The sequence below is a fragment of the Molothrus ater genome, chromosome 8 (genome assembly GCF_012460135.2).
Source record: "Molothrus ater isolate BHLD 08-10-18 breed brown headed cowbird chromosome 8, BPBGC_Mater_1.1, whole genome shotgun sequence".
NCBI classification, from domain to species: domain Eukaryota; kingdom Metazoa; phylum Chordata; class Aves; order Passeriformes; family Icteridae; genus Molothrus; species Molothrus ater.
Window position 1 is genome coordinate 17889855 of NC_050485.2, and position 24947 is coordinate 17914801.

Consider the following 24947-nt stretch of genomic DNA (forward strand, 5'->3'; position numbering starts at 1 on the left):
AATGAATAACAATAGACCTGGGAGCAGAGGCTTCTGGGTTTGAGCATGAACACCACAGAAGAGAGAGGATCTGTCTGCCAGACAGAACAGGAGGTGTAGTGCTTCTAGAAGATAAGTAGGAGTGATGGGATGTGAAGTTTGTGGGAGAAGTATTTTAGCAACTGAGCCAAAACCAGGCTGTGATTTCATCAATGAGTTGCATAAAATGGGGTAAAATCAGACCAACATTCATGACTTAAAAATTTAAACTGAGTTAAAGCATCTTTGAGGATCTTACAGCTTTGTTCCTAGATTTAAAAAACACACTTGGGCATTCCTTCCCTGTGGTCCTATGTCTTGAGCAGTTTAGCCAGAGCTGCAAATCAGGGTGAAGAATGTGTTTGTACCTACAGCTATGAGACAGGACTGACTGTAAAATTGACTTGTTTCGCTAAGACCAAAGTTGAATTCAGGCAACACATAATCCCACTTCTGTCATATGATGAGTGGATGTGTCTGCTTACCAGGCTCTGCTTTTGTGTTTGGAGTGGAAGCTCTGTTGCCCTGGTTGCCTGAATAAGCCCAGTGCAAAGCCAGGCTTCGACAGACAGTGAGTTGAACAGTGCCTTGTGCCTTGCGCAGCAGATCTGTAACTGTTTGGCGTGGCAGACCAGACACAAAGGTCTCATTCACCTGAAAAATACAATGATGTGTATTTCCAGATTCCTGTAACACAAAGCCCTAGCCCTGGGAAATCTTCATATAACTTCTTTGAACTTCATGTGTCATCATTTTCTCCCATTTTTGGGAGAGAATTCTCATTCTCTCCTAACTCACTTGATCCTTCGCCTCTTTATCTTTACACCATGACTGCCAGCAGGACACCACAGAATTATAGTCTGAGATAGTAAGTGGGCTTTCCCCCATTCTTCATTGAGACGATGAAAGAGAGATGGAAGTAAATGAAAGCCAGAAAATCAAACAATTTTGAAACTCATGGGGGGAGAAGAAAACATAATTTGGTGGAACAAAAAGGATTATTTATATTAAAACGTGGCAGAGTGGCTAGGAGAGTAAGATTTTAAGTAAACACTCAAAAACCCTAATTCTAGTGTTTTTGTTGTCTTGATAATACCTACATGAGAAGTTCTTCCCAGTAGGCTCCTGGTTAGCTGTGACCTGCATGCCTGGCCAGTTACCTCTGGTTTCCCTGAAGTTAGTCTGGAATCCTCACCAGGCACAGTTACAGTCAGGAGTAGATGCACTTGGCTGCTTGCTCTGTGATTCTGGGTCTGCCTCTGCTGGGTGTCCAGCTCTGGGGAGGCCCAGTCCCACAGGAGGCTGAACTCCAGGGAAGACACAGGGGCCACAGGACAACCCTCTGACCACCAGGAGCCAAGGCACAGCACCTCCTACATGTCACTGTGCAAAGCAGCCTCGGATTTCCAACCTGCACCACTTTGTATTGGACAGATGCTCATTATAAAGTAGAGAAAATGTGAGCCAAAGCAATGAAGAGCAAACATTACCTTCAGTAAGATGTCACCAACTTGAAGTCTCCCATCCAGATCTGCACTGCTGTCTGGGCTGATGGCTTTTATTAGGATAGCCCTGCCATTTTTTCCACCCACCAGTGCAAATCCTAGACTTCCATTTTCTGCTTTTTCCAGCTCAATCTTAATAATGAAGTCCTACAATAGACAAGGATGCAGTCAAAAGTGGCATTTATTCAGGGCTGTATTTTGTTTGCATTTTTATTACCCAAGATTCCCATTATTCCCACAGTCCTTACTGTCTGATGTGGATTATAGGATATATCCTACTCTACTCTTGAATAGATCTACAGAGCTTCCAGGAGTCAAGATAAGAGCTGCATGTATGTATCAGAATAAAAATAGAACATACTTATTTTCATACTATGTTTAATAATTGCTGCTGGGGAAAATAACCCCTTAAGAGCAGAGAAATGTGTACTTCTGTAATCCTTTTATAATATATCAAATAAATCACCTAAACTGACGAATAAGGCATTCTTAGCTCCAGCATGACAGTAATGCAGTACATAGTTTATTCTCTTATTTTTCTATAATTTAGATCTTAATCTTGTAATCCCAACACTCTCATCTCTTTCACTTTAGCACTTCATTTGCTTTTAAAATCAGCTGCTTTTTTAGGGTCAAGTACTATGTCAGAAATAGCAGCAAGCTAGAAATGTTTATGACATGCAGCATGACTAGTTCCAATGCCACAAATATCAGCCTTGTAAATTATTTTTGCAGGTTGAACAGATAAACCCTCATGGATTAAATCATGCAGAAGAAGCAGTAATAGTGATGACATAATCAAAAATGAGAAAATTCTTCCAATTTTTTTGCCAGGTTGGAGGTCTAATTTTAACAAGAAACGACTTTAAAAAAAGCAAAAAAAAAACAAAATCAAGAGAAAAATAGTTAATCTATTCACATGAAATATCAGTTCCAATTTGGATAATTTCAATTAAAATTACTTTCCATGTCTTTGCACCAACAGAAGTGATGTTGGCGCTTGTAAGAATTTCCAAGCATTGTATGCTGAGCATGGGAATAACAACATTCATGGAAATAAACAACATTCCTGTGTATTCAGGAATTCATAATAAATAATAAATAACTTTAAAAGTGCATTACTCTTGCCAAATTCAAACCATATTGGTCTATATCAGTGCTGCATAATACTGCAAAGATTTGGCTAATTTTACTCTATTTTCAAATGTCTATCTGAAAATTGCAGAATGAAACATATTAATCTCAGTTTTCAAAGATTGTTGTGGAAAATGTTTCACAATTGCCCATATTTTCCCCAGAATCCCATGCTGTGACATTCTGTGTCTTTTTCCTGTGCTACTTTCTTTCTAAGCATTGAAAGACAGCAACAGAAGAGTCTCTCCCCAGGAAGTGCCCAGTGCATTCTACTCTGTGAATGCTGAATACAATTCAACACTCACAGGACACTCTCCAAGTGCATTATATTCACGTTTTCAAAGAGAGGAAGAAAATGCTTTAAATACTGCTATTGAAAAAACCTCTCTCCATATAGCTCACTTCACTTGATGAACCGCCTCACACCTCAGAGTGTCACTTACTTTACATTCTGGAGAATCAGGAGTGTTCTGCTGAGCATCACAGTTTGTTTCTCCAAATGTTTCACTGTGAAAAAGCAACAACAATTTTTAGATAGTTGTCCTGGTAAAATACTCTACAGTATAACACTCAAAATCTCATTCAGAGACATAATAAAACATGTTATATTTTATATCTGAAATACAAAATAAATCCCTCAGATTTATGTGGCCTAAAACTCCTGAAATGTGAATCACTGTGACCTTTTTACCTCCCTGTGAGCAGGTTCCAAAACAAGCTTTAAGAGCTGCATGCTACAGAGACACCAGATGGAGAGCAGTAATGCATAAATGTTCTCTGAAACTTTGAGGGTGGCAGGATTTTTTATGAAGAGTTAATCTTTCCCAGGTGATGCCATTATTACCTATAAACTTACTTTTCTTTCAAAGAACAGAATTTTACTAACCTTAATTGAAAAATGCAAAGTTTCTTACCATGTTGATGCAGCAGATGCTGTTCCTGGGAGTTCAAGTTTTCATTTGACAAAGAAATATTGGCTTTCTCTGTTTCAGCTGGTGACCCTAAAAACAAACACATATGTTTGCTCTGACAGGCCTCCTGCTAAACTTCATGTACACATGGAATGTAAACTCTTTGCTTAGGTTATTAAACCAAGTATCAATATCCAATATTGATGCTATATGAAGCAGTGTGAGACCACTGCATGATTAAGTTTGCCAATTTGCACAGAGATATAAACATTTCAGTCATGAATTGCAGAGCTACTGCATCTTAGCCATTGTTATTTTAAAAATTGTAACAACAATCAGAGACCAGACTGAGTCACTCTAGACATGTGGCAATGATCAGGCAGATGAAGGAACACTCCCACCTCTATCAGCCCCCCCAGTTTTTTGTGGTTTTGCTTTATCATATTCTGATCTTAGCTGTCTTCCGCAAAGTACTCTTAATGTGTGAATTATTGAAAATAATTAACGTCCTGTACTTTAAAAAAAGCTACCTTTTGCAATTGCAATTTTAGTATGTGTTCTTGTAACTAAGCCTATAAAAATGAAGGCTTGCTTTCTTAATAACAAATTATTACAGATTTATCAATAAATCTATGAGTGATGATAGCAAATGGAACGCCAAATAGCAATGGAACCCAATACAAAATTAGTATAGGTTTTTTAAAGTGCCTATAAAATGGAAGAATCATAGAATCATAGAGCAGTTTGGGTTTAAAAGGACCTTAAAGATCATTTGGTTCCCACCCTCTGCCATGAGCAGGGACACCTTTCACTAGACCAGGTTGCTCAAAGCCCCATCCAGTCTGGACCTGAGATTTTCAAGGATGAGGCGTCCACAACTTCTCTGGGCAACCTGATCCAGTGTCACACCACTGTCACAGTAAAGAATTTCTCCCTAACATCTAATCTAAACCTGCCCTCTTTCAGTTTGATGCCATTCCCCCTTGTCTTATCACTACAAGCCTTTGTCAGAAGTCTCTCTGCAGTATCCCTTTAGGAACTGGAAGGAGCTGTAAGGTCTCCCCAGCATCATCTCTTGTCCAGGCTGAATAACTCCAAGTCTCCCAGCCTGTCTTCACAGGAGAGGTGCTCCAGCCCTCTGACCATCTTCATGGCCTCCCCTTTAAATTGCTCCAACAGGTCCATGTGCTTCTTATGCTGGGGACCACAAAGCTGCATGCAGGACTCCAGGTGGGGTCTCACAGAGTAGTGGGGCAGAATCCCCTCACTCAACCTGATGGCCACACTGCTCTTGGTGCAGCCAAGGATATGATTTCTGGGCTGTGATTGCACATTGCTCAGTCATATTTAGCTTCATCAACCAACACCCTCAAGTCCTCTCAGGGCTGCTCTCAATCCATTCTCTGCCCAGCCTGTGTTTATGCTTGGGATTGCTCTGACCCATGTGCAGGACCTTACACATCTTGTTTTATAGGAGAGGCAGGTCACTGTGCCAGTACAGCATTCATAACTCTGTCAGAGGTGGACCAGGTCTCATTACCTATTTGAAGGTGTCTTGAGAAATCTTGGAATCTGCAAAGCTCACACAAGGCTGTGTAAGCAAAGTCCTACCAGGCTACACCTTTGCTGTGCTTTAGTTCTATCGTATTAACTGAGAGTACACATAACTTTATCCATATCTTGTAGAAAATTGCTTCAGTTTATAGAAACAGACACATGGCTACATGTCTAAGGAAATCTGTCACTAACTTGACTTGGAATAAGTTCTTCAGGTAACCATATGCCAGTATTCAGATGAGTGTAGGCATGTGAATAATTGTGGTCCAGAGTTACTTTTTGAAGTCATGTTTGCATGATTTTAAAAAAACTCAAAAAACAATTGAGATATCCAGTCAGGTAAATGAAACTGGGGTTAGGTCTGACTTAATGCTGCAGTCAAATGTGCATTTGAAAGTATTACTTGCATGACTAACACCCTTTGTATGTGCTGACCTAGATGTGATACCTCTCCTTCCACCTGGGGGTGCAGGTGCAGCCTGTGCTCACTCAGACTCCTTAGGCTCCTGGAGCAATTCTGGTCAAATCTTTGTGGTGCAGATAATGGCTGAAGTTTTGTATCAGTTAGAGTATCAAATATATGCCCTTATAGGAATACTTTTATATTAACTAACAGATATTAGTGCTGCCTGCTGATTTTAAATACTTCATTAATAACAGTTTAAAAAGGTGGTCTAGATTATGAAGTAGGGGCTCATATTAAATAGTGGCTCAAGAAGTACTGGAAAACTTCTTATAGAATAGTTTCAGTCAAAACAGATGTTGAAATATGACCACATAAAATTCCTATTTAATAACAAATTAAAAAAAAAAGAAACTGAATATGTAATAAGTTACTTTTTTACAGAGAACTATACATTTTATTTCTCTCTTTAAACAGCTACCAAATTTTCTTCAGACTCTTAAAATGGCCATAACAGAAATACTGAATGGCGAGTTACAATTTGTTAATAAGTTTTAAATGCAATGAATCAATACCTTATGCTTTTCTTCAAAATCAGCAAGTTTTGAACTAAAACCCAAAAACATTAGCCTTACTTACTATTTTCCTGCTCTATAGGAACCACTGGATTGCCATTTCTGGGGGCAGAAAAAGTGAAATATGTGAGCCATTAAGCTGCATGCTTTGTAAAGCACATATGAAAATTATTTTTAGAAATTCACTTGTCTAAATAGTAGTTATCCTTCTATAATTTTGTTAGCGGTACTTTTCTAAAGAGAATTGATATCAGTATATGAAAATATTTGACTGTAGGGAAACATTTTATTGAAATGTGTTGGGGAAAAAATAAGCATGTTAAATCACCTGGCTCAATACAGAGCTGCTTTTTGGTCCATTTTGAATTCAGCTTTCGTTACCCCCTGTATAAAGTGGGAATGCTCTTTCGTAAGTTCTTTTATCCTATTTCTGTTTAGCTCCTTAGTTTGTAAATTCTGACAATCAGGAGATGCTGCTACTAACTTGTTGTACAGCAAGATGTATAATGAGGCAGCAGTTTCTTCTTCTGTTAGATAAGCACAAGTTAATAAAACAGTAATAGAAGTTTGAACTATGTTAAGATAGCTGTGACAGCCATTCTTTCACAGGCTCTGGTTACATAACTCAGTTACTCACATGCTTTGAGTTAATATTTTACCGTTCCTCTGAGATCTTTGGAAGCTATTTCTGCATCAGTCCAGGACCTGAGCTGGTGTGATATCAGACTGTAGAACACAATGAATCAAAAGTGCAGCCATGAACTGATGAGAAAATTCCTTTACAGCCAGTTATTGTTCAGGTCTGGAAAGACTTTCTGGTCATGCTGCAGGTTAAATGCTGCATTTTTAGTACCTTTCTAAAATGTTTTGGCTGTTAGAATTATCTCAAAATTTCTGATCAGAAATAGTTTCTTCCTTGTAGTTGTGAATCTGAGATTATAAAGGGAAAGTTCACACTAGTGATGGAAACACAAAGATTTTCCCTAGAGAACAAGACATATGAAAATGTTGCTCAGCCTCAGTTAAAGGCTTCACATTTGGTTTTGGATGATGAAATTTGAAGAGTTCTCATTTGTCTTATATGAGTCTACTTGTACTTGCTATGTTAGTTTTAATTACAAGGAGTTAAGATGTCTTATGAATGTTACTTACTTGCAACATTCAGACCTTTGAGATAAAGCATTTTTTGGTTTTGTGTGGTCTGACTTGTTGATGTAAAATTTAGAAACCTGCTTCAGCATTAGGATGAAGTATGCTCAGATTTACCTTGTGGCTTTGATTTGAACATTCTGGGTGGCAGCTTCACACACTCTCACTGCATCATCCAGGCTAATGCCCTCAGTGCACAGTCCACAGATGTAAAGAATCTGATCTCGTGGCTGCAAACTGCCTTCCACACTGGCAGGAGAGCCAGGCACTATGTCTAGCACATAAATACCTTGTAACTTGCTTCCAGCTCCTCCTGTCAGCTTCAAGCCTAGAATAATGCAGAGAAAGCATCTTTTGTGGCAGAGTGTTTTGAATTTCACTGTCAGTGACTGAAAGTGGAATAAATGTGAGTCACTGAAAGACAGGCTGAAGAAATCACTGACATTGTAAATAACAGTCTTGCCCCAGTAAAATGGGATTTATAAGCTGGACTGAAAGAGTGAAGTGCCATTAGATGTTAAAAAAAAGTATGGAAAAACTTAAATGGTGGTGTCTATCTCTGTGTTTCAGTGCTTTCCTAGTGCTTTATTTCCCCTGATGTTCAATAGTCATTGCAATAGGACACTGAGCTGCATAGCAGCAGCTCCCTCATTACCTGCACATTTAAATGCCTTGCAGTCTTCAGGGTGCCATGGGAAAGGAGGCCTACAACAGCTGAGGAGGGACCTACACAGTGCAAACTACACTCAAGGAATCTCTGAACTAACTAGTTCCTACCTGGAAACAGGATGCTGTACATGAGCACATATAGCCATACTGTTTCCTGAGTCTACAGTTTTATCTGTGTGCAGTACTCATAACATGCTACAGAAATATCAAGATACTCACATTGTGGGGATTTCTTTTATTGTTTGTATTGTTTGTAGATTAAGCCTTGTGTCTGTGGTGAGACAAGGATTCAAATGGAGATTTTTTGAATAGCAAGCTGTAGTCTCAACCTGTGGGTTATCCTTCTTAAACTTTACCTTTTCTTCAATTTTTTTCTTTCCCTCCAAATAGCTCTTTATGCATCTCTGCAGTTAATAGACAATATTATCCAACTACCTAAAACTTATATATATAAGTAACATAAAAATATGATAATGGAAATCTGCCAGAAGCTTCAGTTAATGGGGTGATAATGCTAAGACAGTTTTTCCAGCTGCCTTCATTAGTCTAAGAAGAGATATTAGTCTTCCCTCTTAGGTGTTCCCCCAAAAAAAAGCTCTCATGCCTCGGTCATGGGTGATGATGAAGAGCATAAAGGTATCAAGGTCAGTTTGGGTCATACTGATCCTAGAGCACATTTGCTTATGATTATCTCATGCTGTCATTCCTGCCCAAAATAGCAAATACAGCATTTATTACACACCTAGCTGTCCATCAGCACCCTTTGTGAGAGTAATTTCAGGAATCTCATCTGGCCTAACTGAAGGACGTGGGTCACTGTCGGCACGGCCAACCACAAGGCGCAGATCTGGAGGAGAGCTTTGCAGTAAAGTCAGGACTTCATTGCATGGTAAAGATGTGACATCAATTCCATTCACCTAAATGACAAACCAGTAAAATCATGTCATAAGTCTCATTGACCATCATTTACTTCTCCCTCTACTCTGAATTTTGCATATGAACTTAAATCAGTTTTCACTTCCTTCTTATTGCTTTTCCGTAGTATTTAATGTCAATACATTTAACAATTAAGATTGCAATTATATTTCTTTTTTGAACTTTTATTTTTCTGAATGCAGAGCTTTAATAAAAATAGCTTTTTTTCCCATTGAAATTCAAGGTCTTGTTGCGCAAAACAAGGAAGAGGGTCTTATGCAAAAAATTGAACATGAACCAGGCTGAAAAAAGGTTTTGTTATTACATTACAAGGGACATAATTCCTGCATCCTTTGTGTGTCACCTATCACCTTATTACAGTAATTCAGTTTATGTCATTTAATTGGGAAGGCATTTAACGTTTCACTTGTCTTGAATGCTCCTAGATTCACTTTATTTTTCCTCATCATACAATCTATTCAGCCTGAGATTTATCCAATTGAGGTCAGCAGAATTAGATTTATTATATTATTTATTAACATACTTAATACATGATAAATGGGTGATACTAAACAAAGAATGCCAAAGCTGAATAATATTGATCTGCAAATATTTTCTCCTCTGCATAAACTCAAAAAATTACTGTACCATAATGATTCTGTCTCCCCTTCTCAATCTTCCATCAGAAAGGGCAGGATCATTCAAGATTTCATCAACATACAAGCAGGTGTCCATTTTGTTAAGAACTACAGAGAATCCATAGCCATTGTTCTCTGACTTTGTCAAAGTCACAAAGATCTCCATTTCCTGTTAAAACAAGCACAGGTTTTTTGATGTAGGCTTTTCTCTTGCTTCAGTAACATATTCCATAATTTTTATATGCAGGTAGGAATCAGATCCTCAGATGGTACAAGAGTGTGTAAAAGGTGTTCTGTCATATCCCAGAATTGTGGAGGTTCATGTTTGACTTACGGGGCCTAGTAAAGCAGAGAATGCCACCAGGATCTGGGATTAGGCATTTGGAATGTGTAAAGAAAGGCTTGGAGGCCTCTGAGCTGACAAGCATTGTGATAGCAGGGTGCAAAGATCACTGTTGTTATTGCTATTGCTGTCCCACTGAAGGAAATGCCTGGAGCTAAATTTTGTCCACAGTGCTCTCAAATTAGTAGGAATTCAGAGCTCATTAGTGTCGTAGGAATGCAAGATGTTCAGCATTTGGCAGGACTGAGCCTTATATTTTGAATAGTAATTAGCACAAGAATCATACTTTCTTATCAGGACATTACAGCAATATCGCTGTAACAAAGTGATTTTCTGCATGGCCTTGAAACATGGCAGAAAAAACCCAAGTAGATGACTCCAGTTAATTTTAGAAGCTACTAGACAGCTTTTAGGCCTTTGTATACTGAGAATAATAATGCAGAATTTTGGAAAGTTGGAGAAATAGTAAGATGTCAAGAAAAAAGAAGTACCCTTAAGGCAAATGGTTAAGAATTCTGGAGAGCTGGGCATAGTGGAAGGTCTGCTTTATTTGAAGATTGTGGATATTCAGGAAAAAAAAAAAAAAAAGTCATGTGAAAATAGCATAGAAAATGGGTTAAAATTAATGTTTAAGACTGTAACGTTCTTAAAATTGTTTCTTTTCCCTTGTGTTCTACCAGTTGGTAATTTGATGCCCATGACATACCTGAATGCAGTCTTCATTTTCTTCCTTCTCTTCCTCTGGTTCCTCCAAGTCTTCCCATTCATTGTCACTGTCATGTGTCTCTCTGGCAGGCAGGGATGATGACGAGGGACCACAAACACGTGGCTGCGGGGTCGCAGAGTCTGTCTTGGAGCTTCCTCCTCGTGGAAGTGAGGTCACAGACATTGAGCTGACAGTGAGATACTCTTCATCAATAGGGGTTAGAGAGAGAGTTTCAGGCATACATTTTGTGTTCAATAGGTCATCATGACTCTTATTAAATACGTGGCTGGAAAATAAAAAGATTGCAGTGCTGGGGTTTTCCTCCATATGCTTTATTAGATGGCCACTGAAAAGTCTACTGTTTATGCATTACCTTATTTTCATTTTAACTGAATTACTAGTTATGATATTGAATTGCTGTCTGAATCCTCCAATGTTAGTATAAAAACAAATAAGCAATCAATATTTTGCAAAGCTACTTGAAAGATTAAAAAGCTTTCATTATTTACCTTTGCAAAATCTTGCACTCTTTTAATTTTTTAAGGCATTAATTAGTACTTTGGTTGCTTCTCAAAAAGAATAATTGGACAAAGCCCAGACCATTAATTATTTAATCTTCCATAAACAAATTCATTAACTTTTCTGGTAAGCAATATGGACATTAAAATACCACTACAATTTTCATATTAGCATTTTTCTGGGAAAAGGAATGCCAGCCATATTTCTGGCTTCTACACGTCTTTCCTTGGTAACTGGGCACAGACAAGAAACATGAAATATGAAGTGGTTCCTGTTTCTTCATGAAAAGAAGTCCTTACTCCTCTTTGTAAGCTTGCCTTTATTCTTATGCTTGCCTTGAAGCATATGAGTTGTCTGAAAACCACCAATGGACTTATTAAATTAATTGAATTAAAATTATTATTGATTATGTTCCACTTTACTGCAGACAAAATATTCAGCACTTTTGACGTTCAAGCCCAAACTGTAATCATAAATGCTGTGTTTAATAGTTTTGGCTGTTGTCCTTCATGAGCCTGAGTAGACAGCTCTGGCATTGTCTCCCAAAAATTTACCATTAAAGCTCATAGAAATGCTAGAAACACGTTTTTTTTAAAGTATGTTTTCTTCATATCAATCCTTATTGAAATATTGCTAAACATTAATTCATCTTAAAAACACCTAAAATGGCATATTCACATCTATGTCAGCCAGGATCTTTTGCTCTTTCATGGAAGTGAACTGTCCATTGTCTCCCAAGCAAACATAGACAACTAAAATTAAAATAAATTCTATGTCCTGTATGAAATCACAGAAGATCGCTGTAAAATTCTTATCAGAAAATTTATACATTTGCATGAAATATTTTGAGTAATCTGGAGAAATTTCTTCATTAATCAAAAGGAAGTCCTTTATTAATGCCTATTTCCTTCTGGGGATTTTGTGTGGTTTTAGCTGGAAGGATTTAAATTGATATTATATTTTAAATATTGTTTAAAATGCATGGCATCCTAAACTTCTCTGGCTTCCTTTTAAAAATGCAAAAGCTGATACTAGATGATACTGAAAATGTATCAAACAAAAACATTCATTTAGAACTTCCTTTTTGGAAAGAATCCAAAATTTTTCTTGGAATTGGTATTTTCCCACAATAAACTTAGTTTTGTTGAATCTGTATTATGTCTTGGCAAATATGTTTGCTGCAGACATATTTCTGCTGATTTTACTCTCAGAAGTATAGAAGCAGATAATTAAGCAGGAGCTTCATTCATGAACTGAGTGAAGTTTCTGCACTTGACAAAGAGATGATAAAATTATGAGCTGCCACTCTGATCCCACTTGGCTTGCACTGTCAGGTAGTGCTGTCACTCCCCAGAGACAACTGTCTGGGGCTGTGCTTGGTGAGGGTCAAAAGTAACAAAATCCTTTCAAGTGACTGTATGGGGAAATAGAAATTAGATTCTCAATAAAATTACTAAAGCTGTAAATTAAAGGCCTCTAGAAGACTTTCAATTTGTCTTTGTATCAATCCTTTCTGTTCTGATAATTTCTACTTTTTTGCACTAGAAAAGATGATGAAAATTGAATGAATTGTCTTCTGTGTGACAGTGTCTGATATATCCAAAGGAGTGTAAAAGGAGACTAAGTCCATTTGCACTACATTTTATTGTATAATTCCTCTGGCTCAGGGGTTCTATTGGCTTCTGCAGACCAGAAAACATAAAGTAACCCCTTTTTTCCCTCCTTGATCACAGTTTTTCTTCTGAGGTGTTTTTATTTCCTATGAAAAAATTTGAAATAAAGAGATCACACAATAAGAAAAAAAATTGGTGCCTATTTAAGTCAACTCTGAAAAAAATGAAAGCAAAAGATCATATAATCATTTAAAAAAGTATTTGTTTCCTGTTTAGGTGAACAGGTATCCTTCCACTGATTTCAAATGGCAACCACCTTCAGCTGAGCAGCATAAATGATTACAGTGGTGCAGAACTCTCAATGCAGACTTATGCAAAATTCTAATAAGATGAGAGTAAATAGGGAAAGCAGATTAGGTGAGTCAGAATAAGATAATAAAACAAAATCTTCAGTAATCAGGAGTGATTAGAAGCAGAGAGCCCTGTACTTAAACCTAAGCAATTACCTTTCAAAGTTCTAAGAGTCAAAGGAAAGGCTGCAGAACAGATTTTGGTACTCCCTACCTTTTGGCCTGTCCAAACTCACATGGTGAGTAGCAGTTCTGCTTCACTTCCTCCTCTAGGGAGTGGAAGACTTCAGAACTGGAAGCTTCTTGATGAATCTTCCAAAGATGCTTATAGAAACTTTCTCTGGAAGTTGGGAGTTTCTGTATGGGTTTCTCTTGAAACTCAGCTTCCTGCTCTTCGTAAGCTGAGCTGTCATCCTCAGGTGGCTCACTGAAATCTTCTCCCGCTGGAGAATCAAGGCAGTCTTCAAGGTCTGGAGAGGAGCTATCTCCATCACTGGTAGATTGATCCATACTGTTTCCTGCCCCTGTGCTGCCTGGAATTTCTGCCACAAAGTCCTTGATTGGAGATGGTGCTGGAGTCTATTAAAAAACCAGAAAGGTTAGTGTAACTCCTTTTTAATCTCCCATATTTTTTCCTTCAAGAGCAAAATGTTTTGAAAAAGCAATATTAACAAGCTTCTGAATGGGAAAATACCAAATAGTAGCTGGAAGGAAGGAAGGAGAGAAAAAATAGAAGGTACTCTCTTACCAAATAACACTTTTGTCTTAATGTTTATTTTTCACATTCTACAAGAGTTCCAATCAAAACTACAACACCAAATCTCTTTTCCCAATGAATTATTTGCTAGAGGTTCTTTTTTAATATATCTGTTGATATCATGCCTCAATGTTGTGTCTATACTCTCTTCATTCCATGGAAGTAGCTTCCAGACTTGACTCCCATGTGACTGACCATAGAAATCAGCCAAGGGCACACTGCAGCAGAGCAGCTGGCGTCAGTTTGATATCTGGAGATGGTTCTGACTGTCATTTCTGTCTGCCTGTGGGTGCTATAAATCCTAGTGGGATGGCAACCATCAGTGGGCCATTCTGAATGGAGCAAGAGTAGTGCTAATGCATTTTCCTTACAAGAGTACTGTCCATGAGGTGTCTTCAAGAAGCAGGAGTAATAATGCTAGCACATCTAATGGCCATGTTTTAGTCTCTGCAGTGTCTATGGTTTGGGGATATTTTTTGTTTGTTTGTGTTTTGGTTTTCCCCCTGTAGATTCTGCTAACTATCAATAAGAACCTGAATAACCAGTTGAAACTATTATTCCAGTTTTTTAACTTCATTAAGACATAGTCTGGATAGGAAAAATTCTTTATTTTCTTCTCACTTTGGGGAGTTAAAATAGCTGCATTTCAGAATATCTGTAGTTTCTGGCTGAGGATCTGGTAGAGCATTTTTAGAAGCACCAATAGAAGACCTGCTTGGGTACGTGCTGTTTCACTCCAATGATAGTACAGCAACTCAGAAGTTGTTGGACTAGGCTAAATATGTTTAATGTCTGCCAGATTTGTATTATTTTGGTTGCTAAGAAACTATAAGTTGAACTTTGCAGGCTGAGTTGAAACCAGGAAGGGAAAGAAATGGAATAGAGGGCCTTGGAGAAAAGGGAAAGTTGCCTTATTCAAGACTGGATAGAAAATGTAGTAGTGTCTTTGCAGGTTTACAGAAGCAAGTTTCTGTCAGAAGCTTTGCCTTACCAGGGCAATTTGCTCTATTTCTGGAAGAACACCTTTTGGTGGTCTGCAAAGTAGCAGTGTAACTTCTCGAGGAGCTCCTCTTAACAAGTGCAGGACATCCTAAACAGAAAGAAGGAATGTTACATTTCTGATGGGACAGACTAAATCTTACATGTCATTTTACTAACTGAGATGGAGAGAAGTTTTATTATGAATGCTACATTTCTGGTATTTATGCCTCTCAGCACAAATACCAGAGGTATGAGGGCCAATATTCACCACTGAAGGATTGTCATACAAATGGACCATAGTTTATAGGTGGACATGCATCTAAAGTAAGTCAGTTCTATTTACAAACTTGCACTTCGCCATCAGGCATAATAGGTTTAGGTTAATTAGTTATTTCTTTTCTTGAAGAAAACAGAATTTTCAGGAAAATTCATTCAAACCACGTGTGGCAGTAACATCTTTGGTCAATTATTTCAGCATAGCTCCCCAAACTGCCATATTCCAATTAAGAAAAATAAATCCACATGTAGGCCATTACCATTTAGTTTCTTAACTGAGTATAGAATTTCTCATTCCAGGTTAAAAACTTACACAGGACTTACCAATCTTGGTAGAAATTTGAATCTGGGGCATTATATTTAGCATGACATTACAAAGCACAAATGACCACAGGGTAAAATTGTTCCAATCATGCATAAAAGCAACAAAGATTCCAACTAATTAACAACTGGTGTGCATCTAACAATAGAATTCATACATTAATGGTAGAAACTTAGAAATTAAACAGCAGACGAAATTCGCTGTCAGAATTCATTTAGAAAGGAAATTCTACATAGGAGTTCTAGAGAAGAATCTATGCAGAAATCAGATTAATTATATGCAAATTCTGCCTCCCTCTGGTGATAATTAAGTTTAAATGTCTTTATTAACCTGTTACCCAGATGGAGCCCCAGTAATAACACTTCCTGCTACCTGGTACAGGAGCCCTTTGAGAGGTTTCCCATTCACTGCTAAAATGACATCTCCAACTTCGATTTCTCCATTCTCTTCAGCTGGCTGCCCTGGAAACAGTCTTTTGATCCTGACAATAGCTCCTCCAAGGTGTTTACAAGCATCTCCTTCCGTCTGCAGAACACTAAATCCAAGGCCTCCAGAATTCTTTGTTAATTTCACTTCAAATGTGTTATCTGCTCAAATCAGAGATTGGGAAAAAAGTGGGAACCATGGCATATGTACCCCCTAGGAGTCAATATAAACTATACTCTCAAAAGACTTTTTACTTGTGTGCTGCAGAGGTAGATCTACTAATAATAAAGTCAAAAAGAGGTTTAGGTGTTCCTCTATCTTATGAAAGTCTTTGAAATCTCACAGTCAGAATAGGGAGAACTGGAATATATTCCACCATGTGCTCGCAGTCTGGTACCAAAAGCTTTTTGTACCAACATAAAGAGATTCACATGCTATCTTTTTCTGATGTTCTTCTGTGAGTGTTGCATAGATTTTACTATTCTGTAGTTAGTTTAGGTCTTGCACTAACAGCATAAGCTGGAATTGGAGCTATTGCTCTTTTCAGGCAAGAATGAGAGATCAGGCCTTTCCCGAACACCATGCTTGTAGCTGAATTCCAGTGAAGAGGAGTAACTGCCCCATGGAAAAGTATGGTTCAGACTTGGTGTTTATGAGACAACCTTCAGTAAAAGATACAGCATTTATTTGTTGGCTAAATTCTGTGTAAGTGATCTCTAAATCTTGTGCTTTTGAGAAATTAAGTGATGGCAGTCTCCAGTTCCCTCCAGCTTCATCACTGTCACAGCATCAGCAGCTGTGCTGCTGAGGCTCTCCCTGGGTAACAGCCTGGCCACATCCACACAGCTGCTTCCTGCCTGAGACTGCTGTGGAGTACAGACAGGGGTGTTCCCTTGCCAGCCCAGTCTCACAAAGGCTGAGATACAGTATTGATGCCTAGGGAAAATTCAGCTAGATCTAGCCACTATAACTCTATGAACATTAGAAATATATTTTTCAGAATTGATTTTTTATTATGTCATTAATATTGACTATCATAATTTTATTCAGTATACAGTTTTCCTTCCAACCCAAAGGAATTTCATAGAATTATTTTCATTCATTCCTTTCCCACACATCGTAGGAAGTCACCCTGAGTTCCTTCTTTATCACTTACCATCTGTCAAAAAGCAGCAGTCCTTGGTGCCATCTGTGAGGGGTGTTGCCACAGAAACAACTGCACATTGGTCCTCCTTTCTGTCATTAGCAGTCAGACAAGGCTCTGCCAATTGGTAGTTTCCCCTTTCTAGAATCAGTCTGGCAACCTAAAACAGTGATAAAGAGGTTCCAGTTACACAGGACACAGTGAGTCCTAAGTCTTTGTACTTTTCTGTTTAGAGGAATGGACTTGGAGCAGAGGGGGGGTATGGTTCTTTTGGCCAAGCTTGACTACTGTGCTTCATACTAAGTCCAGTTTAGTGTACTGTGTATCTTATTGACCTCTGCTGTTGTACAAACCTGGCCAGATTTCTTCAGGTGTTCCACAGCCTGTTTGTGGGTGATGCCACAGAGGCTGATGCCATCTACTTCCAGCAGACGATCACCTGAGGTAAAAAAAAGAACATCCAGTTGCTTTGATGTTCAGGTTCAGAAGGTGTAAACCTTGAGGCTGCCCATGTTACAATAGGTCTTCATGCTTACATGTGTCAAATTAATAATAATTCATAGGAAAGCAATACTGCTTGCTGCACAGCACTCTATAACCAGCAGCTAAAGCATTCCAGGGTATTCTGTAAGTAAATGCAGTGATAGCATCTGGTTAGCGCAGTAACAATGGTGTCAGAGTCACTAACCTGATGGCAGCCACAGAAGGTTACTCTACAGTGTTGGTGTGAGGCTTCTGATTTTTAGTGGGATCCCTACATGTAGTACAGGGACAGGCTGAGGAATGATGGACCATATATTACACTTTGCAGTTGTAGCACCTCCAATCCCAAATGTATTTCATTGTCCACACGAACATGTTACCTATCTTTATTTGTCCATCCTTATCTGCTGGTCCCCTGGGAATAATTGACTTCACATATATCCCACCATGACGCACACTGGTGTTAATTCCACCCTGCAAAACATGCCCACAGATTAGAGTCTTCATATATCCTTCCTGTGGTAAACATCAAAGCAACTTACACATGCATTGCAAAGTAACTGCTACAGGAATTGCTTTCTTCTTTAAATATTGGGGAAAAGGGAAGAGGATATTATTCCAAACCCCATTACTCTAAAACCCCATCTAGTTGTAATATACTTCCATAGGCAGTAATCTTATTTTCTCAGAAAAATGCAATGTATTTCAATGTGACTATATAAAAATATTTACTAAATGTTCATAAATTTCTCCCTATGCTCACATAAAATGGTCTTGCATCTTTCAGTTACGCTATAGCTCAGCTTCTAAGCTGTGCAATATCCATTCTTCAATTACTAATCTTTTGGACAATATATTAAACATGGACCTGAACTTGAGCACTCAGAGAAATTTCAGATTAACCTAAGAATCATATTCTGTCCATCTACATCCCCTGGCCAAATTCAGATGAAAAAAATGGCCCTTAATTTCTTCTGCAGGCAATGAAATGACTGTTGCTTCACATTCCATTTCAGCAAAGACTGTAGAGATATCTCAGCCTGGAGGGGTAAATTCAAATTAAATAGCTAGGACAAGGACTTGTTATCCAAATGCGGCAGACATTTCTTCTCTAGTCCCCCCTGACCTTCTCTAGTCCTCCCTGACCAAACTCTGCTTTCAGTGGTAGGTTTTGTTCTCAAATCAAGTCAGGACAAAAGGGGTTTGTACTGGCACGGGCTTTATGCCAGGACACTTCTTTCCCAGATGGTGTGGGTAAGAACCAGGCAATGAGCAGAGACAGTGCTTCATGCATTCTGTGTCAGCCAGTGGACACTTAGGTTCACAATGTGCCATGCTAACAGTTTCTGTTATCAGCCTATCTTCTGTCTTTGTTCTCAGTCAGGTAACAATTTGACAGACAATTAAAGAATAACAGTGACACTTGCAGTCACACTGATTCCAAAAGTCCCATCTTCTTTAAGAAGCTCCACCGTGTAGACTTCCTTTGAGTTGGTTTCTGATGGAGATGGTAAGTGGGAAGAATCAGCTGCCTGTATCAAAAATAAAAACTTTAATGAGATTACAGCATTTTGGTTTAAAAAGGAAGGGGGGAGGGGAAGGAATTAAAAAAAAAATGAAGAGAGCATTTCAGAAGATGTAAAAGGCTTGATCCTGATGTCACTATAAACCTGGAGCGATACCATTTATATCTCTGATATTATTGGAAGCTTAAGCTAATGCTACTCAAAATGCAATCTGTCTAAATGCACATAACCTGAGTATATATAGGGAGGATATCCAGAAGCAGGATATTAGACATGGCATGTTCTGGGCCTGGTTTGAAAACTTAAAAGATTGCAAGAAAATAATCAAAACTTTGTCCCTCCTCTGGAAAAGGAAGGAGAATTTTTAAAACGTTTTGTAGAACAGTTTCCCCATTTATTCACATATTTTAGACACGTCCATCATTTTGACATTTCCAATGTAATTTATTTCAAGTTTTTCTATCTCCTTTCCTTCACAGTGACTTTCCCTTCTACATGTATCTGGTATGTTGTTGTATGTTGTGTACTGGGTGTAACATTACTGAGCAGCATCAAAACTCAGTTACCTCTATATCCAGGCTATTAGCTGAAGAAACTGGAATCCTAGGGCCCAATTTTGATGCTAAATTCCAAGAGAGAGTCTTCTCAAGTTCTGTATTTGTGTCCTGTTCTTTGGGGAGAGCTGTATGACAATCCTGAATCTTTTTTCTCCCACTATCTACACAAGAGATCTCAGATCCACTAGTGCTGTTTCCTCTTGATAGATTCTTTTCTTCATTTAATCCTTCTTCATACATGTCTGTAAGGCCATATCAAAATAAGACATTGTTGAATGCAAGTAGCAAGTAAACTTGAAGAAAAATATTATTGTAACCCAGCACAAGAGGACAGAGTAACTTCTTATTTCATCTGATTGTGAAATCAGATCTGTAAAATGAGTTAGTCAATGTAAAATGGAGCATTGCTATTGTAGGTGTTCAGAAATGTGTTCGCTTCCTCAATGCAGAGGACTATGCCTCTCTGTCAGAGAAAGAAATGTCAAAATTTCTTTTGTGTTCAGCGAGGCAGCCCATAATAGATTTTTTCAGACTGATGTAGCAGAGACATCACATGATACCTACCAGAAGTTGACTATTTTAGTGTATGGTTGTTCTAAGTGGCAGTCAGTAGCAGGAATGTAGTACTACATCCCAGTGCCCATTAGAGATGAGTGTCCTGAGTTAACCATTAGCATCCCAGAGCCAACAGAGGCCTTTGCCTTTGTACCTTTGGGTTGGGAGATGATGAGCTCCACTTCATCGGGAGAGTTCTGTATGATTTTAACTGCAGTATTAAATGAAACACCCTCAAGACTAATATTATTCACAGAGATGAGTCGTCCTCCTTAAGAAAAAAAAGATAAAAGCAAGAGAAAGCACGTCTAAATAAGGAAATAAATCCAGAGTAGCTAACTTTAAACTATGCAAGTATTTTAATTCTAATTAAAAAGTACAGAAAATGACCTGGTTTGATATTTCCAGCTCTGTCTGCAGGTCCCCCAGGGATAATTGAAGCGATAAAGATACCGAGGTCTAATTTTCCTACATTTTCTCCTCCAATAATTACAAAACCTGCAAAAACAAGATAGCATGAGAATGCAAACACTGGCAGTATTAAAAAATATGAATCTTAGGAGCACAAAAGGCTCTTACTCCAGTGGCATACCTTTTGTACATGATCTGAAGGATGGGGAGCTTTGATTTACAGAGCATCAAGGTCTTGACTTGGGAGAGCTTTAAACTTACATTATAATTAAAGTGTGCTGGTGACTTTGATCACTACTTAGATATAATTTCCCAATAACAACGTTTTCCTGGCTCAGTACTTTTAGAGACTCTTAACTACTTTATTTCATGAGTCATGAACTAGGTGGACCTGCAGCATTTAACACCTGCAGGAGGGAAATGGTATAAAAGCTCATGAGATAAATTTGAACATCATTCTACATCATGCAAACAGGAAACCTGAGGTGGGCCATGTGAACTTCTAATGTAAGAGATCTAAGAAAATGAAATCTATGTTCAGTAGTTTAGTTTCACTATCCTAACTCTGACTGTTGAAATATATACTTCTCACTTCTGTAATAGTTGAATTTGGGATTAGGATATTACACACAGACCTGAACCATTTATAAATTTGATTTTTAATTGTATTAATGGTCATTTGTAAAACCTGATGGTCTGAACTTCTGAACTCATCCACAAGAACTCGATACAGTATGATTAAGGTATTATATAACAAAAAGTTGGGAAACATTTATGCAAAGTTGGTGTAAATATTTTGCACCCTCACAGGCACCCCCTGAAAGGTCTAAGATAAATAAAATCAGTACATGTGTATTTCAGATACAAAACTAAAACCATGGTTTTCTCAATCTACTCTTAGCACTTGGTTCCTTTGGTCTCTGTCGCCTTATTTAATCCTCTGACAATGTAATGGTCTTGATTTTTGTTCTTAGTCCTTTTCAGTCCTGGAAATTCTGAGTCCTTCACAAAGATTGTTACTCTTACTCTATAAGAAGAATAAATGGACTAAAGGAGTTTACAGTCTTGCCCAGCCTGAGTCAGCAATCATCAGTGTTAGCACCAGGACCTGATAGTCCCAGTAACAAACATAACATTTATGTTCCTTACTTACCAAATCCATTCTTAGGGTCACGTTTTAGGCTGACACATATGATTTCTCTTTCTAGACCACTTAGCAAAACTTCCTTTTGGGTGGCTGGTGATCCAGGTGCTGCAGAAACAAAACCGCTAGAATAAATGTAGATTAATGCTAGGAGTACAGCATGCTGGGAATATTCATGTATTATGCAAAACTGAAGCTTCAAAATTAATATGTGTTTTATCCTTGACTTCAAAATTGCTGTTACTTTGAATCAATATAGTTCTGGAAGGAAGCTCAAACAAGTGTTCAGAAGTTTTCATTCTTTCGAAAAATCTCTGTACAGAGCTGTGTGATCTCGTCCTACAGTGTTCCTTTCTGGGAGAATATATGTTATATATGTTTTTCTGCAATGTTTTTATTAAGATTAGAATATTTAAAGAGTCAAGCATGTAGTGCCCATTGAACCTGAGGGTGATTTGAACACAAAATCTCCTGTGGGCTCTAGCCTTAGGCCCTGTGGGACTTGAAGGTGCAATCCAACCAACACTGATTGCAACGGTGACTGCTTAACATTGGGCAATTGCCACAGTGTGTTTATAGTACTCTTCTAATTTTTAAATAGACTAACCAGATAAGCATAGTTTCATGTTCCATTGATTGGCTCCCCATGTGCATGCAATCTGGCTTCTGACAGAAAATTAGATATTCAGTCCTTAGTATCATGCAAGTGCAAGAGCAGAGTAAAGACCTGGAGCCTATGCTGTCTCATGCATTATTTATTGAGTTGTAGATCTCAGTTTTGAACCAAACAATGACCTCTGAGCACAGGGATATTGTCCCATGCAAGAGTCTCTGGGTGTACTGAGCTACATCTCTGTAGAGCATTAGGCACCATTATAGAATCATTTTATCACCAAGTCCCTTACCACTGAACCTGATGCAAAGTGGGAGTTAAGGGGAAGAAAACAGCTTGTCTTGCTAAACTCTGGACTAATTTCCAGGACTAGAAGGAAAAAAAGATAGTCTTTAAACTGTAAGCAAAATACATGTTGGTCTCCTTCTATTGAAACAATAAACATGGAAGGGTACTGTCTCTCTTTATGATTATTATACTCACCACTGATGGTGTTCTGAGTTGAATGGATAGAGAGAAAATCATAACTCCTTTGCTTTCCATTCGAATTGATGTGCATTTCTGACTGGGATAGCCCTGACAGAGATCTGCAGGGCAGGAAGGAAGACTGTGTTACAATAAAAAGTCAGCAGTGGTATTTAGTGGTATTTAGCACTCTTCATTGTCATTAGTCTGTCAGAGCCGAATTGGGAATGCACAGGCTTATAGCCTTTCAATGAGTATTCTGATTTCTGGGACATATTTCATTTTAGGGGAGAAGTAGTTTATCCTTGCCAGCATTTACTTCCAAATAACAGCTGCCATTGGACCTCTCATCATGACTTATTCCTCCTGTGTTTTGTTCTGAGCTGAGTGCAGGTATCAGGAAAACACAACATAGCTTCCCCATCATTCATTTAGTCCATTTAGACAAAACCAAGTCTGAAAGTTTTTCTGGTAGTTCATGTTCTCCTCGACTCTATTCTAACTCTTAGTACTCTAAAAGGCACTAGAATTCATCTTGAGGCTGTGCAGCTATAGTAACCACCTACACAGATGAATGCACCAAAACAAAGAGGGAGAAGTTCTTGCACTGCTCCCTATGAATTGCACATTTGGACATGGAGGAATCAACTAAGTAATGATCTCTGCATTCCTGATCAAAACCAGCTCCTGATGGTTTTTTAATTCACATACTGTAATTTCCAGTGAAGATACACAGACATTGAAGATTTTACATTTATTCTTCCTCATTTTTATACTTCCTCATAACCCAATTAGTGGTTTCCTCTTGAGTCTGGTACAAATTTAAATGTCACTCTTTTTCAAGTTCTCTCTCAGTCTACTAACTTCCTGCCTGCATTTGCACTACTGCTGGCATCAAGGAGCCCCAGACCTTTTGGTGTGACCACAATGAGAACTGTAAAAAAAAATAGTTTATGCCTGAGTCTTACACATGTTCAGAGAGAAAAGGCAAACCTACCTGCCAAGATTGCTTTTGTGTCTAGTCCTATTGTTGGTTTCCACACTGAGGTTGTCACAAGATTTGCTCATCATCCCAGCAGACAGGTTTTCCAGGTTTGCTCCATAGAGCACATTCTCTGAGCGAGACAGTCTCTGAATAAGGGCAAGGTGTTCATGCTGAGCTGCATATGCAGAATTCGATTTGTCTATTTCCACAAATTTACTGTCCTCTGAATGAGAAGCAAGAGAAGGGAAGCAAAGATAAATCCACTGATATTATTGCATTTTTTAAGCTTAAAGGAAATTTAAATTAAATCTTTTGAATATGCCAGGAAAAAATTACAGCTATATTTGTTCTTTTATCCTTTATATTACAGATATATTGGTTCTTTTATCCTTGAGGGTGCCTAGGCCTTGGGTGAGTAGAAGGAGTTTCTTTCATAAAAAGTATATGCTGCATTTAGGTTAAATGTCTGTGAATTATACTACAAATGCATTTTCCACAAAGACAGGTGAACTGTACAACCCTATATAATTTAAACCTGAATATTTCTGTGAAGTGTATTTTGTAAATGATTGGTGTATAAGAAACGTCTGTCTTTCAGAGCCTGAATTATCCAGGTTAGTAGTTTCTCATTCTTCACAGGCCTTCCACTCCAGCATATTTATATCTGGGAAGACAGGAACTCTAGGAACGTGTGGTCTCCAAAGTTCAGAGAGACACCAAGGAGCTGAATTGTTTGCAGAAGTGAAGCCAAATGGGGACCATCTTGGTGGTAACACTTGCTGTCCAGTTTTCTACCTTTCTGTGAAATCTACTACTTGCTTAATGATGCCTGGGCTCTGCTATATAAAAATCTGTCCTCTAAAAGATTTCATTCTTCTGAAACAAGGTGGTGCTGAAGAAGATATTAATTTATTTAGGTTCTCATTTGGTAGGCTCGAGAGGGGACTTGGAGGATGAAGAGAGAGCAGGAAATTGGAGACACATTGAAAAATAAAACAAAAACATGGCTTGATACAGACTAGCATAAACATGAGCTGAAAATATACCTGATGAAGTTTGACGAAGTTGCCTAGAATTCATCTGTGCATTGAATTTGTGCTGGGCAGAGCAGAGGTCCAGTAGGTATTTACACGTCTTTGCTGTATCAGTAATGAAGGTGTGTTTCTTACCACTGAAACTGCTTTCAATCATGAATTTTTTTCTCTGAAGAGGAAAAAAAAGCAGAGGTTGCTTTATATATCAGTCATTACACTGAGGCACTGACAGTTCATTTATATCATCTTGTTGGTTTGTTCAG

At 38.2% G+C, this 24947-nt stretch overlaps 2 protein-coding genes across 3 annotated transcripts in view; one reads left to right on the forward strand and one right to left on the reverse strand.

Moving 5' to 3' along the window:
- MAPK8 (mitogen-activated protein kinase 8) overlaps positions 1 to 24947 on the forward strand; it is a 119108-nt gene that overhangs the window by 19445 nt on the left and 74716 nt on the right. Inside the window, exon 1 of one of the 2 annotated variants that reach the window (XM_036385463.2) lies at positions 24026 to 24061. The exons of the other annotated variant lie outside the window; for it this stretch is intronic. The gene's annotated coding sequence lies outside the window, so the exon portion shown is untranslated. Of the gene's footprint in view, positions 1 to 24025; positions 24062 to 24947 lie in introns of those variants that run through there. 2 annotated transcript variants of the gene reach the window in all.
- FRMPD2 (FERM and PDZ domain containing 2) overlaps positions 9508 to 24947 on the reverse strand; it is a 52549-nt gene continuing 37109 nt past the window's right edge. The window contains exons 16-32 of the mRNA XM_054515609.1: positions 24697 to 24853; positions 23663 to 23873; positions 22684 to 22787; positions 21597 to 21695; positions 20423 to 20530; positions 20187 to 20303; positions 19487 to 19719; positions 18822 to 18926; positions 17775 to 17868; positions 17265 to 17350; positions 16924 to 17071; positions 15714 to 15928; positions 14754 to 14852; positions 13220 to 13584; positions 10524 to 10809; positions 9562 to 9643; positions 9508 to 9512 (exon numbers count right to left, since the gene is read on the reverse strand). Coding sequence (XP_054371584.1) covers positions 9508 to 9512; positions 9562 to 9643; positions 10524 to 10809; positions 13220 to 13584; positions 14754 to 14852; positions 15714 to 15928; positions 16924 to 17071; positions 17265 to 17350; positions 17775 to 17868; positions 18822 to 18926; positions 19487 to 19719; positions 20187 to 20303; positions 20423 to 20530; positions 21597 to 21695; positions 22684 to 22787; positions 23663 to 23873; positions 24697 to 24853 — 2514 coding nt within the window. The remainder of the gene's footprint in view (positions 9513 to 9561; positions 9644 to 10523; positions 10810 to 13219; positions 13585 to 14753; positions 14853 to 15713; positions 15929 to 16923; positions 17072 to 17264; positions 17351 to 17774; positions 17869 to 18821; positions 18927 to 19486; positions 19720 to 20186; positions 20304 to 20422; positions 20531 to 21596; positions 21696 to 22683; positions 22788 to 23662; positions 23874 to 24696; positions 24854 to 24947) is intronic.